This window comes from Rhincodon typus, chromosome 19 (genome assembly GCF_021869965.1).
Source record: "Rhincodon typus isolate 14 chromosome 19, sRhiTyp1.1, whole genome shotgun sequence".
In the NCBI taxonomy this organism is placed as follows: domain Eukaryota; kingdom Metazoa; phylum Chordata; class Chondrichthyes; order Orectolobiformes; family Rhincodontidae; genus Rhincodon; species Rhincodon typus.
In genome coordinates, this window is record NC_063350.1 from 36,232,254 (window position 1) to 36,250,673 (window position 18,420).

Genomic DNA, 18,420 nt, shown 5'->3' on the forward strand with positions numbered 1-18,420 from the left:
ATTTAGCCCATCAAGCCTGCTCCACCATTCTAGGTCATGACTGATCATCTCCTCAATATCATTTTCCCACTCTAACTCCATATCCTTTAATATCATTAAATGGTTAGGTTTCTGGAAATTATGTTTGAGCCTGCTCAATGATTGTGCTTCCACAACCTTCTGGGTTAAGGAATTCCAAAGTTCAAGTTCATAGCATTCTATCCAACACCATCTTCTACAAAAAGTTTACTAGAGTTTTATGAAATCCCTACTGAAGATTTTTTTTTTTTACAATTTCAGATATTAAATGATTTTTAACCAGGCATTTCACAAAATTGAAGCATAAACTCAAAAACCATAACTGAGTAAAATGCAAAGGTTCAAGTATGATTTCTGTTTGTAACTTAAATGGATAAATTATGGAGATTAGATTTTTTTTGGTGCTTTGGTTTCCTTAAATGATCGAAGAGCTCCAAAAAGGTACACTAGCATGGACTTTGTAATAGCAACATACTGAACATATCAGTGCCACCCTCATTAAACTGCACAGTCACTGTCAATACATTTGGGAGTCTGCTGTGTGCAGAGTAATGTAAAAATGCAGATGTTGTGGTCTGTGATCTACATTCAGAATCTAATTTCTGAAGAAGTCCCCTCCAAAACTGATACTTGTTTCTATCCATCTTGAATCATTTATTATTCCATTAGAATATTTAATTAAGAAATGAAGGATCAAGTACATTTAAATTTTCTGATATTGTGTCCGAGAATACTTCAAGGTGATTGGCTCCTCACATTTTGCATCCTGATCTCACTGCCATGATAATCTCTTCATGTGGGTGCTAGGTTTAAAACCTGGTTAGGCAAGGGAAATAGTTACATTTTGTGAGCAGCTTTCTTTGGAGTCAACAGGAAGTGCTGTTGCTTTACTGATGACTGCAAACTCTAGCTTGCAATTTTCAAAAAGTCGGATAGAAAGGATGGATAAATAACTAATTATTCCATGTGAGGTAGTTACTTTATCTGTGAGGTTTGGAGTCAGTTGATATTGGTATTTAACGCACCAATAGCACGTGTTCACTGAATACTCCGAGTGATGGCCATCAGACTGCCTATCAAGGCAGAGATGAACAATCTGAAATCTGTTTAGCAATATAGTACTTGGTCACAGGATACTTAAAGATTCTTTCTTTTTTATAAAGAAAATTTTACCAAGCTGGAATCACACTTCACACATCTGAAAATATCTCCCTTCTGAAACTTCATCCACAATGATTAGATAAATACTTGGATCAGTTTGTTAGTACACTGCCAATTTAATCTGATGGTCAAAAGCAACACACATTTACAAGCATTGCATGCCAGGCCTGAAAATATATTTAGCCTTAGAATTCCAGAGTAAGCTTTTGCACTACGGCAAATATTTTTCTGTGGATTTTGAAAGAAAGAATAAAATTAGAATAATCTACAAAAGGTTTTTTTTTGTAATAAAATTCAGTCTCAATGCAAATCTCCCTCTCAGCCTAGGCTTTGCTTCTATTTGCTATCTACAATGGTTTGGGTTTTTCATCTGTTTCCTACATTTCAATGGTCCTAACCTTGGAACTTCCTTAGATAAAATGTTGAAAGGTAGGGCCAGGCTGATTGCATATGCTTACACGCATGAACATCAGTTGATCAGTGCAAGAGATAGACTTATTCAAATAGATGGCTTTTTCAAACTAACTTACCATCCAGCATTATGACAGTGTCCTGTGTGTATGTGTAGGAATGTGAAGAACACCATTTTTACAATATCCAGTCTAATCTTTTAGAGCTTCATATATGGCAGAAATTCTAGTAATCAAACAATGATTTTATCTCAATATTTAGTTAATTTTAATGAACTTGAATATGCCATTTTAAGTAGGTCTTCTATTATCGGTTCAGAATCCAAACCCAAGAACATATTAAAAAACAATACCAAACGTCTGACTCACCTTCCCAAGAACTGCACTTCCCCTCGATGATGATGAGGAACTGATTTGTATTTTCCTAAATCACCCCCTGGTCTTGTTACTGTAAGTCCAGCAAACTGAACCCTGAAGACAGCCAAACAGATTCTTTAATACATGCTCTTCATTCAATCAAAACTTAGAAATTTTACACTTGCTTTGAAGCAAATCGAGTTTCAAGTCAAACTTTCCAAAACTTATCTTAAAACAAGGCTTTTGTCGCGAAGAATTTCAACAGCAAACACATCTGCCACTTGAAGCTGACAAAACAGTCAGCAAGCACAGCTCAAAAAACATTCAGAAGATTACTCACTTTTGGTAGCAGCACCTATTGTTTTTCAACTTAAATTATCCTCCATTCACCTCAATTTGTGTCAGAAGAAAGGATAAAGAATAACTCGAGAAATTTTCCTAATGACAGACCTTCCTAACTAATCTAGTGCGATTCAGTCTTGGGCCTGTACACGATATTGCCATTTTAAAATTGAGAATCCATGTAATCCAAACAAGAGCTGCATTAATGAATCTACTTTCCTTTTTAAAGAATACAGAATTCAGTACATCAATACTAATTAATTACTCAATAACAAGTGTGTAAATCAAACTTGTCTCAAAAAGACACGTGAAAAGAAAAGTATTTTGTGGTAAATAGACATAATTTAGAACCTCAAAAGCAAAGAACCAAAACTGACTCCTGGTCTAGGTTCAAGGTAATTTAGCAGAAATCATGAAGTAACAGGTATAATCCTGAAAAGTTGCAAGTTCATTCCTAACAAGAGATTCATCCTGATTCTTTGAAGAATTCTTCAATTACGATATTAGTAGGGCTTAGTACCTACTTAATGTATCCACCATTCTTCAACTCAGGTGAAAAATTCAAGTCTCAGGATATTTACTTTCAATCTAGCTTCCCCTCTTGTATATGGGGCTCATTACTTAGCCCTTAGATAGCACCACTCCACCACACCGTACCAGAATCTCACACTATTGGACACCAAACCAATTTTGCAAACCTTCTCCCTAGCCCTAACTGCAGCAGAAATATCAAATCAATCTAATGTCAAACTGTGAATGCTGGAAATTGAAATTAAATCATACGTAGCAGGATTAATCTTTTCAGATGGTGACAAACACCAATGTCCCTGGCAAGACATTCCAGTAAAATACTTAAACTTGAGTACTGTGAAATGTAAGCATACTTTGTTCTTTCTAAGCTTACTCAAGAGATTCAGCAAATTGTTAATTACTTTATGCAAATAGAAGGTAAATTTAAGTATGCAACACCTGTAGTATGCAACACCTGTAATATGTAGCAAAGCTGGTGCAGTAACTAGCAGTTTTATCTTCAGGTCTACTACATTAAAAGTAAAATGGAAATGTTCCTAATTGAAATGAAATGGAGATACAGCTGTTCCAGATATCTTACAGTAATGGGGAAAAGGTATATCACTGACCTGTGTTTTGTAGAATTTGTTCATATTTTTGTGGCCTGGGATAGTTTTAAAGCTTCATAGCCCTCTTGGGTACTATCAATTTGAAAGACTTGAAATCAGGAGTTTCAACTTGGCAAATAGAACTACAGCCTTTTCTTCTCTTCAATCCACGATGGAATAGATAGGATAGATGCAGGGAGGTTATTTCCACTGGCAGGTGAAACTGGAACTGGGGGCATAGCCTCCAAGTAAGGGGAAGCAGAGTTAGGACCCCCAAAGGGTTGTGAATCTGTGGAATTCCTTGCCGAGTGAAGCAGATGAGACTACCTCATTGAATGTTTTGAAGGGGAAGATAGATTTTTGAAAAGTAAAGGAATTAAGGATTATGATTAGCAGATGGGTAAGTGCAGCTGAGTCCATGAAAAGATCAGCCATGATCTTATTGAATGGCAGGACTGACTCGATGGGCCAGATGACCGACTCCTGCACATATGTTCTTATGATTATCTCACACTCAATTCTTTTTGAATCTCTTTACATTCTTCCCTAACACCTCCAAACAACCTTGGATAACTCAAGGAATCCAACTGTAGCAAAGTTGTCATCCATTCATGAGATGACATCAAGTAGGAAACCTAAAAGAAGAATGGCTACAGTCAGAGAAAGGCTCTTCAGATGAGCCAAAGTTGGACTTGCTTCTCGTATGACAGTACTGCTCAATTATCACAGAGTTTGACCACACTAAGGAATGAGATCATGGACAAATCTATAGCAATAGCTGTAAAATAGTTTCACCAACTGGTGGACACCAAGAGACATTTTTTGCACGAATGAAACTGGACTGTTTTACCTTTTTTTTTTGCCAGATTTCTCTTTAATGTTTAAAGATGAAGTGTATAATGCAAAAGCAAGTGTATCACTGCTGTGGTCTACACCAACATGGATGGAACTGAAAAGCTGCTTGTGATAAGGTGGTCCAGGAAGGCACAGTCACAAAACAATGTAAAGACACTATCCATACAGCACACTGTGACCAACACTGCCTGGATGACCTCCAGCATTTTTGAGAGGTAGGTCAGGAAAGTGGATAAAATGCGTCAATGAAAAAGGATGATTACCACTTCAATGATCTGTTCACCTGCCTGATCCCCCTCACTGAATCTGTCAGGTTTACAGAAATGCTCCAGGATTTCACCCTGCAGCATAAAAAACACAGAAAACATGTTTGACTGCATCAATGGGTTTATAGGTAGGTGATGGCTTGGTGCTATTAAATTGCTACACTATTAATCCAAAGACCAAGGTACTGTTCTGACACCCTAGGTTCGAATCCCACCACAAGAGGTGGTGGAACTTGAATTCAATAATAATCTGAAAGTAAGAGTCTGATGATAATGAAATGTCAGGAAAAACCCATCTGGTTCATAAATGTCTGTTAGCTTCCCCAACTGCCATCCTTATCTGGTCAGGCCTGCATTCGATTCCAGAACAACAGAAATGTGCTGGACTCTTAAGTGCCCTCTGGGAAGTTAGGGATGGGTAATAAATGCTGGTCTACCCAGCAATGGCCTCATCTCTTGATAGAATAAAAACACAGACCTTTCCAGCTTGCTAAACGGAAAACGATAACTTTGTTTTCCAGAGCTAACTTGCAACATTTTGACACATTTTTTATTCTAACTACAGTTAGGCCATAGCAAGAGGTGAACAAACTTAAAATTAAAATAATTTCTCCTTTCTTTGCACAGTGAGAGTTTGTAGGCAACTGGTGTTCCATTAGAGTTACCTCAGCTAACACAATTTTGATTATCAAGCTGTTGATCATCTTCATCTGTTCTAATACCTAATGTGACACAGTAATTCAGAGTCACCTTTGAGAAACCTCATGGGATGTTTTACCAAAAGTGGTACAGAAATATCAATTGCTGCCCTTTCTGCAGCCATCAGCATTGCATATCACACAATTTTTCTTTAATACCTTTCAACTATCTAGCCCAGATACATTTTTGATTTGATTCTACTCTTAACCAGCTGAGTGGGCCAAAGCAATGTCAACAGTGATGGCTCTCCCAAAATCCTCAATCACCAGGAAGTAGGCATACTTGCCCCTCCTCTGCGTCATTTGGACATATGGGGTCAGCTTCTACAATATTTTGGGGGACATTCAATACAATTCTCCATTGCTTTCTGACTCCATGCCCTTCCTCAGCTAAGCACTGGGAAGGAAAAAACCTATAGTTTCAGCTCCAAACACCATATTCTTGTCACTGATTCTACCCCTCTACACTTAAATCAGGGTAAACCAAACCAAAGTTAATATCCCTTCAATTCTAAATATTCTCCAACAAAAAAAAAAACTGTACTTTGATAACTTTCACATCCAGACGCTCCTAATACAAGGCACTGTACCTGGTTTGAGTGACTGAAAACATTTTTCATCTTACTTTTATATGATTGATTCTAAATAAAGAGGGTGTGGCCCCTTGATAGATTCCTTGGTCAGAGTAAAATTACTTCATGATACTTTTCAGAATTTTGTTTATTTCGATGAAATCTCCAATTCATTCACCCTCTCATAGACTTGATTAATAATAGGTTCCTGCATTTTCCAAATGATTTGGATCAGGCCTACAGGCATGTATGTTCCCTGCCTTCTTTCTCCCACCTTTCTGGAATAACAGTATTGTACTTGCTAATTTCAAATCTCCTGAAACCTTTCAGAATCAAGGGTATTTCAATCACAGCCGCTTACTTTCTGCTTCCTCTCTCTCTAGACACCTCTCTTTCTGTCTTCATCTCATTGAAATCACTTTCATAGTCTAAGCATTTAAATCAATCATTGCTCTTATTCCATTCAACTTGTCTAAGTATCAGTTTTTTTCTTTATGCTTAGAAAAGCATTCCTGGTGGTTTACAATGTTAAAAGATAGTATGTAAATTTATGTAGCATTACAACCATTGATACATTGCTCATCAACCATACAGTTTGAAAGAGATAGAGCGAATAAGAGATTATTTGCAGCTGGCTAGTGAATTGTGGTCTGAATTACGATTTCTAAATATTAGATCAGTCTGTATTTACACATAAAAGTATGTATTGATTTCAGACATCTAAAAAGTTTAGAAATTAGAGTCACACGATCATTACAAATGAGCAAGGACATCATGTGCTTTTATCATCTTTGCTTGCGTAAGCTTGCGAAAAACAGGGTAAACTGAATGCATCAGGAGTATTTATTTAAAGCTAAAATGCTTCATTGTACAAGTGATATTTATTGCTTTTCATCATTCCCATTTAGAAAACTACCAATGTCACATTTGTAGCGGTGGATTGCAGCAGTAACAGACATAAACATCCTAATTACCAAATCCTTTATGATCTCCAATAAAAGCTACAGACCCCAAAATTCCTATATCTGGGTGATCAAGGTGAGAGTTCTCAGGAGGGGTGTTTGAAGCAGAGTTTGGATTGGCAGTTAGTATTAACTATTGGATTTGCCTTGGTTTGCTTTGCTGAGATTTTCTGGCAGCTGCTACACTGGACATGCTAATGTCAGATATTATTATTGAACAAGTCAGAGTGAATTCTGACTTGATAAATAAAAACAGAAACAAAATATGATCTAATGATGTGATCTTAAAAAGATAAATACAAGCACACGATGCTGCAGATTTTGTTTAACTGTAAAAACAAGTGTTCATGCAAAAGAAATAAACTAGATTAAACTAAACTAGTTAATACAGCATAACTTGAAAAGATTTTGAAACACAATAAAAAAGTGCAATTTCATCTGCACTAATGCCATCACTCTATATAGTGCTCAGGAACCACAGAAAATCCCCTTCCCTATCACATCTATAGATCTGATTTAACTGTTTCTTCCAATTTCCAGTCTGGAAAGTTTGATACTCTTTATTGATTTGTCACACAACTCAAATTGAAATTTTTCTTAATTTCAAATAACCCTTTCAGAATTCTACCCAACTGTGTCTAGTCTGGAACTTTCATCTAAAAGACTTGCACTCAGGTAACCTATTTCCAACATTTCTGAATTAACATCTTTCTCTAGGAAAAACTTTCATAAATCTAACTTCAAACAAGACTTACTTCTGCGATCTGAAACCAAAATATTTTCAGACTCTTTTTTTCATTTAAGCAAGAGGAAAAAAAATACATCGCTGATTCTTCTAACTGAAAGCAAGCTAAAACTCTTCAATTTTTACTCTGTTCACTCATGAAATTCTCCCAATGGTAACACATTTCCATCAATACTCCAGGAACTCTCACACTGTTGTTTAAAACAAAAACTAGATTCCAAAAATATTGACCAGTTAAATCAATAAAGCCCCTCATACACATTTTTTTTTTTTTTTAAAAACTCATGCACCCTACATCACACCAATGAGGTGCTGAACTTAGGATGAATTTATGCACCACTGACTCCAACAATCTGCTCTCCTCACTAACCCCCTTCACTTCCTATGGCAGTGGAGCCCTCCAACATTTTCAGGCCTGAAAGCTTAAAGGATGTAAATTCAGCTTGTCTTTTTTAATAGTAGAAATAAAAAGTCAAGGAAGATTACTTTTAAGGTGCTATTGATTTGAATACATCCAGCTGTTTCAAACCAAACCACTTTATAGGAATTGAATTCATGACATGTGAATGAATACAGATGTAATTATTTAATACATCAAAACGAACCAACCTTTTCCAGAGATCATCATCTTCACCTCCCCAACCCCAAAATGCATTTGGGAAACCATTGATTTTCTTAAACTGTTCCACTGTCAATCCACTGACTCCACCAAAAAATTCATTGTAAGGAAGTCTGTCAATGAAAAAAAAGACAACTACAATAAACAATTAAAATGTATTTTAAATAATTCAATATTTATTTAGGTGTTTTAAGGTTAGAAATAAGAGATTCATGTAGTTGCAGAAATACATTAAGAAAAATTATATGAACATAAAAACTTGGAGAACTAGTAGGTGATTCAGACCATTAAGCCTGCTCTGCCATTCAAAAAGATCATGACAAATGTCACAGTAACCTCAGATCCACATTCCTTTCACCCTCTTGCTAAACAACAATCTGCCTCTACCTTAAAAATATTCAAGGACTCTGTTGCCACTACCCTTTTGGAAAATGGGTTTCCAAGACTCGAACTACAGAAAGAAGTTTGCGTCAGTTATGTACTAAATGGGTGGCCCTCGTTCTCCCATAAGAGGTAGCATACTCTCTACATCTACCCTGTCGAGATCCCTCAAATCAGCTCATTCTTCAAAACATCAGCACATACAAGTCAAACCTGTCCAACCTTTCCTTTTAAGGCAACACCAGCATTCTAGGCATTAGACCAGTAAAACTTTTCTCAACTGTCTTAAATCATTTACATATTTCCATAAATGAAGTGACCAATACTGGACATAGTACACCAGATATGGTCTTATTAGCACCCTGTATAATTGAAGCATAACTTCCTTATGTCTGCATTCAAATCCCCTCAAGATAAATAACGGGATCTATTAGCTTTCAGAATTACTTACTTTACCTGCACACTAACCTTTTGAAACATGCATGAGGACACTAAAAACCTTCCTCATCTCAAAGCTCTGCAACCCTCTCACTATTTAGATAATATTATAAATTTTTATATTTTTCTTGCCTAAATGGACAACGTCGCATTTTCCCACATTCTCCTCCATTTACCAGATATTTTAATACTCACGTAACCTATTAATTTTTTTTTTTGTAACCTCCCGGTGTTCTCTTCATAACTTACTTTCCTACCTATCTTCACAGCATCATTAAATTTGGCAATCATACTTTCCATTCCTTCATCCAAGTTATTTTTACAAATTATAAGCAGTCGAGATCCCAGAATTTATCTTTGCGTATGCCAGGATCAGGGTTTATACTCGGCATGATGAATAGTAAATAAAATGATAGTTGGAGCAATTAACAATGGAATTGTTGCAAACTTTCTATGACCTTCTTAGTGATCTTTTACACAGCATAAACAAGGCTGTTTGAACAAGTCACTAGCTTACAGAGCTTTGAGGAATTGTGCATTGTATGGACCTTCATAGAGTGCAAGGCAAAAAGAATGGACATCTTGTGAACTTCATTCAAATAAAAATTTGCTGGAATTTCACACAAAAATGTTAAAGCTAAATATACTTCCTTAATGACATTTTTAAAAGAGACATATTTCTAGACCTGATTAACCACTTGAGATTAAATGAGAAATGGACGTACAAGTACATGTATTTATCTAGCTTAGTTGCAAAGTGCCTTGGCATCTGTCCACAACCATAGTAGTTGCGATCATTTTCGGGTATATGATCAACATCGTGAAAGATCACACAATCCCAGTCCATATCTTTCAAAGCCTCCATAAATCCAACATTGAACAGCATTGCACGGTTAAATGGGTGGAAGCCAGCCTGAGGAGAAAAAGTAAGAAAACAATTAAGTTCCAACACCATACAAATTTTTTTGAAATGCTCTTTTAAAAATATTAGGCAAAAGAGCGTGAAAGGTCCTTTTCAGTGTTACTTGATTCAGAATTACAACGGCATTATAAATGTTGTTTACAGTTTTCCTGCGTCTATAAGCACAAAGAACATACTTCAAGTATCCTCCCAAACGCCACTAACACAATCTCAAAATTATGGTGATATGTATACATCTCACCATTAGATTACAGATTTTATCTACACTGCACAAAATTGAAAACCAGACAATGGAATTTTTAAAAGATTTTGAAATAGTAAGTTTCTAATAATTCAATTCACATTGCAATTGGTAGCAAAAAGAAAACAGGGGCACTTGAAATAGGACTGATAATAATGCAAGGTACAATTATAAATTGAAGGAAGACTTTTATACAGTATAAAATTTTTCATGACCACTGGACAGAATGCTTTAATCACCAATTAATTACATTTTAAGTCCATTTATTGCTATACTGCTGAAAACACCACAAATCAAGTTGCACCAGTGGGACCAGTTTTGGGCCACATATTTAAGGAAAGATATGCTGGTATTGGAGGGGGTCCAGAGGTGGTTTACATTAATGATCCAAGGGAAGAAGGGCTTGTCACATGAGGACCGGTTGAGGACTCTGGGACTGTACTCTGATGGAGTTTAGAAGGATGAGGAGGGGTTCTAATTTAAACTTACAGAATACGGAGAGGACTGGATGTGGAGAAGATGTTTCCATGAGTAGGACCTGATGGCACAACATCAGGAGTGAAAGACAACCCCTTAGAGCTGAGATGAGGAGGAATTTCTTCATCCCGAGGGTGGTGAATCTGTGAAACTCATTGTCTCAGAGGGCTGAGACCAAATCATTGAATGTATTTTAAAACAGAGATAGATATGCTCTTGATTGGTGAGAGATCAAGGATTATGGGGAGAAGGCAGGAAAATAGGGTTGAGAAATTATTAGCCATGACTGAATGATGCAACAGACTCAAATGGGCCAAATGGTTTAATTCCGCCACTATGCCATATGGTCTTACCAGTAAACTCTCACAAGCAGCAATGGGCTAATGACCAGATAACCTGTTTCTGTTGCAATATTGATCGTGGGATCGGTCTGGACACCAAGGATAATTCATCTGCTGTTCTTTTAAAGTAGATATATGGGATCTTCTACATCCACGCAAGCAGGCAGACTGAGGCTTGATTTAACATCTCTTCAAAATGCAGTGAAATAAGTGAAACAAAATTCATGCAATGTTCTGCTGCAAAGTTAGACTTTACCCATAGCACCTTCCGATAAGTATAATGCGGCTTTTTCATTTTAGAAAAGTCTTAAGCTGTGTAATCCATTTAGGTTGGCTATTTCTCTTATTATTGAATTTTAGACTGCGAGACTATAAAACCATTTAAGTTTCCTGCATTCCTATATCGTATGGTCACATGGTCATGCAATTTCTTTGCATGTTCTTTAGACTTTAGTGTGTGGCTTGCAAAGAATTTCAATCCTTGTGTAAGTGTGCATTCCTGGAAATTGGAGAAAAGATGGCATCCCAGACTGCCTGCTTGGATTGATGTAGGAGACTATATTGCATGATTTTAAAGAGAAGCCTTGATGCCCATACCAATATTTATCCCTCAATCAATATCACAACAGAAAACAGCATTATCTGGTCATCAGCACATTGGTTCTTGTGAAGCTTACTGCTACAATTTGATTGTTCTGTTCTCTGAAGATGACTGGACTTGATATGAACTTTGTTGGCTATAAAGCATTCAGTCCATCGGTGGTGAAAAATGTGATATAAATACAAATCTACCAAACTTCTACCAAAGTGCATTGACTTGCTGAGCTTGAAGCCACTTGCTGCCTGCTCTAACTAGGTACATATTCTAGTATTTGATTGCCAAGAACGTGTCAACTTTCACAGTATAGGAAACACTCCTTTCAGCAAGAGGTCTTCTTCCAAAGGGGGCTCAACTCGATTCCACCATTTGGACAAGAATAAATTGTTTCTCCTGCCCACCCCACTCCACGCTCATGTCCTGGTTATCAGTCAGGCAGATGACGCAAGACCTTGCATCCCATGCTCAAGCCAAAGCACTACTCACCACAACATATGCAACCATACTACCCCAGTTTCCTTGATTTTTAAAACTTATGTTGGTCCCTGCATTTGGGATTTTAAAAATACACATTTCCAGAGAAAGAAGAAACAAGATGAAAATAGCTAACCAACTAATACAAAGTCTTATCTGCCAAAAGCTCACTGTGGATTTACTTTGAGCCTATTGTATCATTATTTTCACAAGTTGCATGTTCCTCAGACATGTTGCAATCACAGCAAGACTCTGAACTCAAGCCTAACTGACAATCAGATCAAACGCTCACATCGTAGAAAGACTCTGCAGCAGACAGGATCAAACGATACATTCCAGACAAACTTCTGCTCCAAAATGGATCAGAAATCTGGTCCAACCCACTCGTGTTGAAAGTTGGCACATGCTTAAAAATTAGAGATCCAGCCCATCAGGCTGCACATCACACCCACCTTGTTGTTATGTATCCCTCTTCTTCAGTTTTCACAGTAAGTCAAGTTTTCACATAAATGGTTGAAATTGTATTCCCAATGAAAAGGTATTAATTATGAACCGTCTATCCTATTGCCTTGTTTCTAATGAATATACGCCTTGCTTCTACTGTCTGTGTGTATTATTTAAAGACTCTTATCACTGATACAATTATTGTGAATCTCATGTCCTCTCAAGGTGTTAACATAATTTTCAAAAGTAATGCCAACAGAATTGATAATGGTATTCCATTTGCATCCAAATCTATTATTCATCTTGATTTAATATTACTTGGATTTTGTACTTTCTGCAATGTGTTATAGAATTTTGCAACCCAAATATTGTCCATTTAAAAGCTTTATCCGTACCCTTCTGTATCTGTTCCTTGAAACATATAAACTAGGGTATATCATTCAATGGAAATTTATAATCTCTCACTTCTTTGCATTGCATTATATCTATCTACACAATTTATTGTTCCGTTCGCTTCCTCCTGCAGTCATTTAAGTTCTGTCCAAGTTCAAATCATTTACATACATATGACAGCAGAACTATTAGTTACATCCACAAGATTTGACAATTCAAACTATTAGAAAAACATAACACAAAACGTCAAAAATAGCATTTGTATGCAAAATTCTTACTATTAGCTTTGCTAATTCCAGTCTTTACACACTTGTTTTAGAGGTTGTGTTCATTGGATGCAAATTTTAGGCTGACATAGAATGTTACGAATCTGAAAACAAGTTTACCTTTTCTGACAAGAATATGGAAAAGCATTTGGAAAATAAGCTTTTATTTCCCTTATGAAATTCATACAGCAGTGCTATTGGAAAAACGCAGCATGCATCTGTTCGGCAGACTCGACACTTTTTTTTAAATGTGACAAATAAGTTCTAGATAGCTAAGTATTTCTGCAAGATTTGCAGAAGCTGTAATCAAAGTAAGTTTCCAAATTTTATGATGTTACCTTGCTGCCTATTAAATACTATTCAGTTTTTAATTCAACAATTATTTACAATTCATGATTTGACTTTTACAAATACCTCTTTACTCATTAATGAGCTTAAACACACACACACACACACACACACACACACACACACACACAGAGAGTGAAAGACCGAGAAAGGTTTTTTTGACAAAAGTGATATCACAACAATGCATGTTATTTTCACTTAACATTCAGGTTAAATAGCGGTGTTGGCTGTATAAAGAGCTTGCAACTTACAGCAGTCATTTGTAATAGCAGTGATGAAATTAGTTTTAGCATATCACATCAATATTGCTAAGTAGTGAAAAGAGAAGGTACTCCAGTTGCTTTACCAGAAGACAGAAATTTTGCAGTAACAAGTAAAGCCCAATGGTAAACAATGTGTAAATCTTAAGAATTGTACATTTAAAAAGTATTAGGCTGAAAATCTTATATTACATTGTTTTCAGGTTCATCCTCTCAAAGTTTTTCCCCCCCTATTTATACCACTCACCTGTTCAATAACATAAAAAGCAAACTGCAAGCGTTGATGCTGTAGCATTGGAATGAGATGTCTCAACAGGATTGGGAGATGTTCATGACGATTGCGGAAAGGGATCAAAATTGCGACCTGAAATCATACAACTCAGATCAGGTTATCTCCAATAATGGATTTGGGGGCAGAATTCTGGAACATATTCAAGATGTTCAAACATTCCAAAAATTAACTATTGCCAATGCTGCGGAGCATCGGGGAGACAGCAGTGTTTCCTACATCACATATTCAATGAGGAGGCCACGCCACAGGCAGAGTGTGTTCTGGACAATTGATTTGTGACAATTAGAAATAATTAAAAGCAGAAAGTGCAGGAGTATTCATGGTGTGTGCCACTCCTAATAGTAATCGACATTAGAGACTACTGGCAGTGATAACACTGGGCACTAATGGGCAAGAGATTGAACACAGGAGGAAAACAGCAAGGTGTAGAAATTCAGGCATTTCAGAAAATTCTACAGTTAGGAGAAGAGTGCTGATTATACTGTTAGGGGAAGGGAGTGTTGAGTCAAGTTAAGTTATACATCAATACCATATTTGTTTTAAATAGGTTTGGGGGGGGGGGGGGGGGGGTCACTAATATGCAATGCTCAGACTTTAAGAAGTTACTGAAGTTACTCTAAATAGGAAGAGGGCTAACTTCAAGGTGAGAGGGGATTTAGACAGATGAAATGTAACCAAACACTGACATGAAAAGTATTAGCTCTAGCGTTGCAGTTAAAAAAAAAGTGCTTGAAGCACCACTTCGAACATAAAAAGGATCTTCCATGTATAATGTTCAATGAAAACTGATGTGAAGAAGGATTATATTAATAAATACTCCACTTATTTGTATGAAGTCAGTTTGAGAATAAAAAAAATGTAAGAAGGAATTTAACATGCAATTCATGCATAGTGGCTTCTCATTTTTTAAAAGTTCTTCACAGTGTAAGATGATCTTGCCCAACATGAGTCATTGCTTTCCAACCAAGACTTACACCAGTACTGGTACATCTCTGCTTTATTACTCTTGTATAAAAGGGAAAGTTCACATACTGACAGCCAAGTTTAATCCCATGCATAGAGAGGCATCACCTGCCATGTGTGATTATTGGATTACAATGAGGGCAGAAGGGGCACGTTGAGAGAGAGAGACAGAGAGAGAGACAGAAAATACTTGGAGGTAATAATATTCAAAAAAAGTACTGCTATAACAATTTTCAGTAGGAAATAAAATGCTGAATTGTCCAATGAAATCTATGCTAACCCCTGATGAATTATTAAATAACATTTTGCACTCCAACATCATTAGAATTGTATAGTATAAACATTACATACAAATTGAATGGATGACTGTTGCAGAAGGTTTGAGTCAGTATGCTCAGAGACCTCAAAATCAAGTTAATTCTTATTGCAATAACTGATCCTCTCCATTGTAAAACAGGCACTTAGGTATCCAATTCGATAATTACTTGCGTATAATTAGTACAAGCTCACAACATTTAAATGCATCAGTAAGATGAAAGGAAAAGATTATTGTTTCTTAACCATGCATCAACTGCTTACTTTCCAACGAGGTATGCAATCTCTTGGTTTCCAGTGACCACCAATCTGGATATAAGGATCCTTAGCAAATAATTCCTGGATTTCCTCCAAAGAAATTTCAGTCATGTTTACATTAATTGGACCCTCTGTTTGAAACATCAGAAACGCAAGGTGAGACTACTCCAAATGGAGATGACAGCATCAAGCAATTCTAGAAACAATGACATACTACGACAAGGTTACAGCTACAAGTCTAAAACTTGGCATCCACTCGGCAGACAAATTGTGCATTGCCAAAATGTGTAACCCATGGTTCAGCACATGCTTTATTCCTCCACCTTGGTTTGTGCATCAATGGGTTCGTAGAAAAACCATCAGGTGTATTTAGCAGGCATAGACCAGCAAGTACAGATACAACATTGGACTGTCTATATACTAATCATCAAAGATAAAACTAAACATTTCCACACCCAATAGGTTCAAGCAAAGCTCTGTAGTCATACCACATTTAGCAGAGAAAGGTAAATAATCAGAATAGGGGCTCCATAAATACACTCAGTTCTGGTGGAACAAAGAGTGTAATTTAAAAAAAAAAGAGAAAGCTGAACCATTTGCAAATATCTTCAACCAGATGTTATGACTCTCCCTTCTCTCAAGGTCTCGATCACAGATGCCAGTGTCTTACAAGCTTGTTCCTCTCTATGTATCTTTAAGAAGCAGCTAAGTGTACTAGACACAAAAATTATCACCTTGACATTTCCTAATTGTAGCAAAGATTTGCATATCAGAAGTTGGTACTTCCAATGTTAAAGTATTCCAGCACAGCTGTGACACTATCATCTGTCCAAAAAGGACATCAGGAAACTGATCACAGTACACCTTTTTCATAAAAAAAATTAAAATCTAACGAGTCATTATGACCATTAGACTCCTTACAAGTTATCAATAAATTGATTAAGGAATCAGCAACTGGGCTATCAAGGAATACCTACTCATTCACTACATTCATTAAACAATGTGATTAATCATAGTTTATGAAAATAAAAAAGGATGATTGTGGTTTGTTAGGAGGTTAACCACTGCAGGAAGAGCTCCTGCCAGGGGTGGAGGAAGCAGAGAATGTGTTTTGGATCCAATCAAATTTGTCATCGTTGCCTTCGTCTCTAACAGTTAGAAAGAAGTGGTACAATTTAATGACAGTTCTACAGTATCCATTCTCAATTCACATCTCCTCCCCTAACAGGTAGCACATCAGCCTACACCAGGACCTCACCACTATCCACATTATTTATCACAAGTGGCAAGCAACATTCACTCCATACAATGGAGATTTTTCAGAAAATGACAACAATAGGGAAACCATCTCAAGTTGACCTTCAGTATGACTACCGCTGCCAGGTTCTCCCATTAACATGAAGCCCAAATGGTCTAACCCAATATCAAAAAAAAGCTACATCATACAATGTACTGCGTAACAAGTGGCACACATTATTTATATGATTTAACTTAGAAACATAATGGAGTGTTGTAGATTTGCCATTCTCAATGCTTTTGTGAGAATAAAAGCACACAAAATACTGAATTTCTGAAGAAAGGTCCCAACCCAAAACATCAACTTTCCTGCTCCTCTGATGCTGCCTGGCCTGTTGTGTTCTTCTAGCTCCACACTGTTATATCTTACACAAAATACTTAAGAATCAGTAGCCCACTTGATTGAAATCTTTGCCACTTAACTCCACATTCATATCCTCCTATTGTGTTGCAGTGCCCATCTACAGGATACAGGATACTTTGCAGCTACATGTCAACAGATCTCTCATCCCTCTCAATAAAAGAACATAAAAATGAAAGGCACACTAAGTTCCTCTCAAGAAACTAACACCAATTAGATCTGGCCATGGATAATTTGCATCAATGTCACAAATCAAAATTCTTGAGTACAATACCGAGATTGGGACCACCATCAACATAGGGATTCCATTAGTTAAAGGGAAGACTTCCCATCAGCTTTGGGTTTTAGCCACAAATTATACCTCTTCTGTCTCTGTATAGACTTTAGTATAAAGTGCAGTTCATCAATTTGAGTTAAAGGGAAGCCTAAAATAGCTCCTAAAAACAAGAAACTTATTCTTTTCGAAGGGAATGCAATCAACTTAAATTTTGGATTCATGCTCAACATTATATCCAATAGTCATCAATTTATTAGATTTCAATGCTTATATTTTGTTAAGGGTTTCTGAATTTATTCCTAAACATTGTGGTATTTCTGTACGAGAGAAAATGCTAGTGAAGATGCTGCATGGATAAAATAATTCTCATCCTGCATAAGGCTGTATTTATGGGCAACACCACCACTAGATGTAGTGCCAAATGCACGAGTAGAAATACAGCATTGCAGTACTGTCATTGCCAACTGACTGAGCTACAGCTGCCTACCTTAAAAGGTGGTACTGTGCCATATATTCACAGGGTAGAAACAAACTCTGGCGTCCAATGTAAAAACACAAAGGCAGCTCTGCGACAATGAGTTTCTGCTTCAGTGTTAGGAATTGAAAATTGCCGTATTGGATCAGAGCAGGCAATGGATTTGAAACCAAACTGGTTGAATAACCGTTAAACAGTTCTAACCCTTCATCCTAACTTAGCCTGTCAAAACCAGCCATACAGCTGATCATGTACCTTCTCGTTTTACATCTGAACAATGAACATATCACAGTTCCGCTCTCTGTGCACTGAAAGCCAATCCATCAGTCATGACGTCACCTGGGCATGTGCAGAGGCATATCGACACACCCGACAGTTCAAGCACTGGAGACAGACGTCACTAGACTGTGCATGCACAGATAGCTCTCAACAGCCACCTTGAATGGAGGCTAGAGTTGGGAACAAACTCTAACAGGT

At 36.8% G+C, this 18,420-nt stretch overlaps 1 protein-coding gene across 5 annotated transcripts in view; it reads right to left on the reverse strand.

Moving 5' to 3' along the window:
- The window catches only part of LOC109912806 (beta-1,4-galactosyltransferase 5), a 74,435-nt gene that overhangs the window by 3,352 nt on the left and 52,663 nt on the right, over positions 1 to 18,420 (reverse strand). For all 5 annotated transcript variants that reach the window (XM_048608436.1, XM_048608438.1, XM_020512256.2 and 2 more), the window contains 5 exons: positions 15,541 to 15,665; positions 13,954 to 14,070; positions 9,668 to 9,855; positions 8,114 to 8,236; positions 1,959 to 2,060 (listed from right to left, as the gene is read on the reverse strand). In XM_048608436.1, coding sequence (XP_048464393.1) covers positions 1,959 to 2,060; positions 8,114 to 8,236; positions 9,668 to 9,855; positions 13,954 to 14,070; positions 15,541 to 15,665 — 655 coding nt within the window. The remainder of the gene's footprint in view (positions 1 to 1,958; positions 2,061 to 8,113; positions 8,237 to 9,667; positions 9,856 to 13,953; positions 14,071 to 15,540; positions 15,666 to 18,420) is intronic.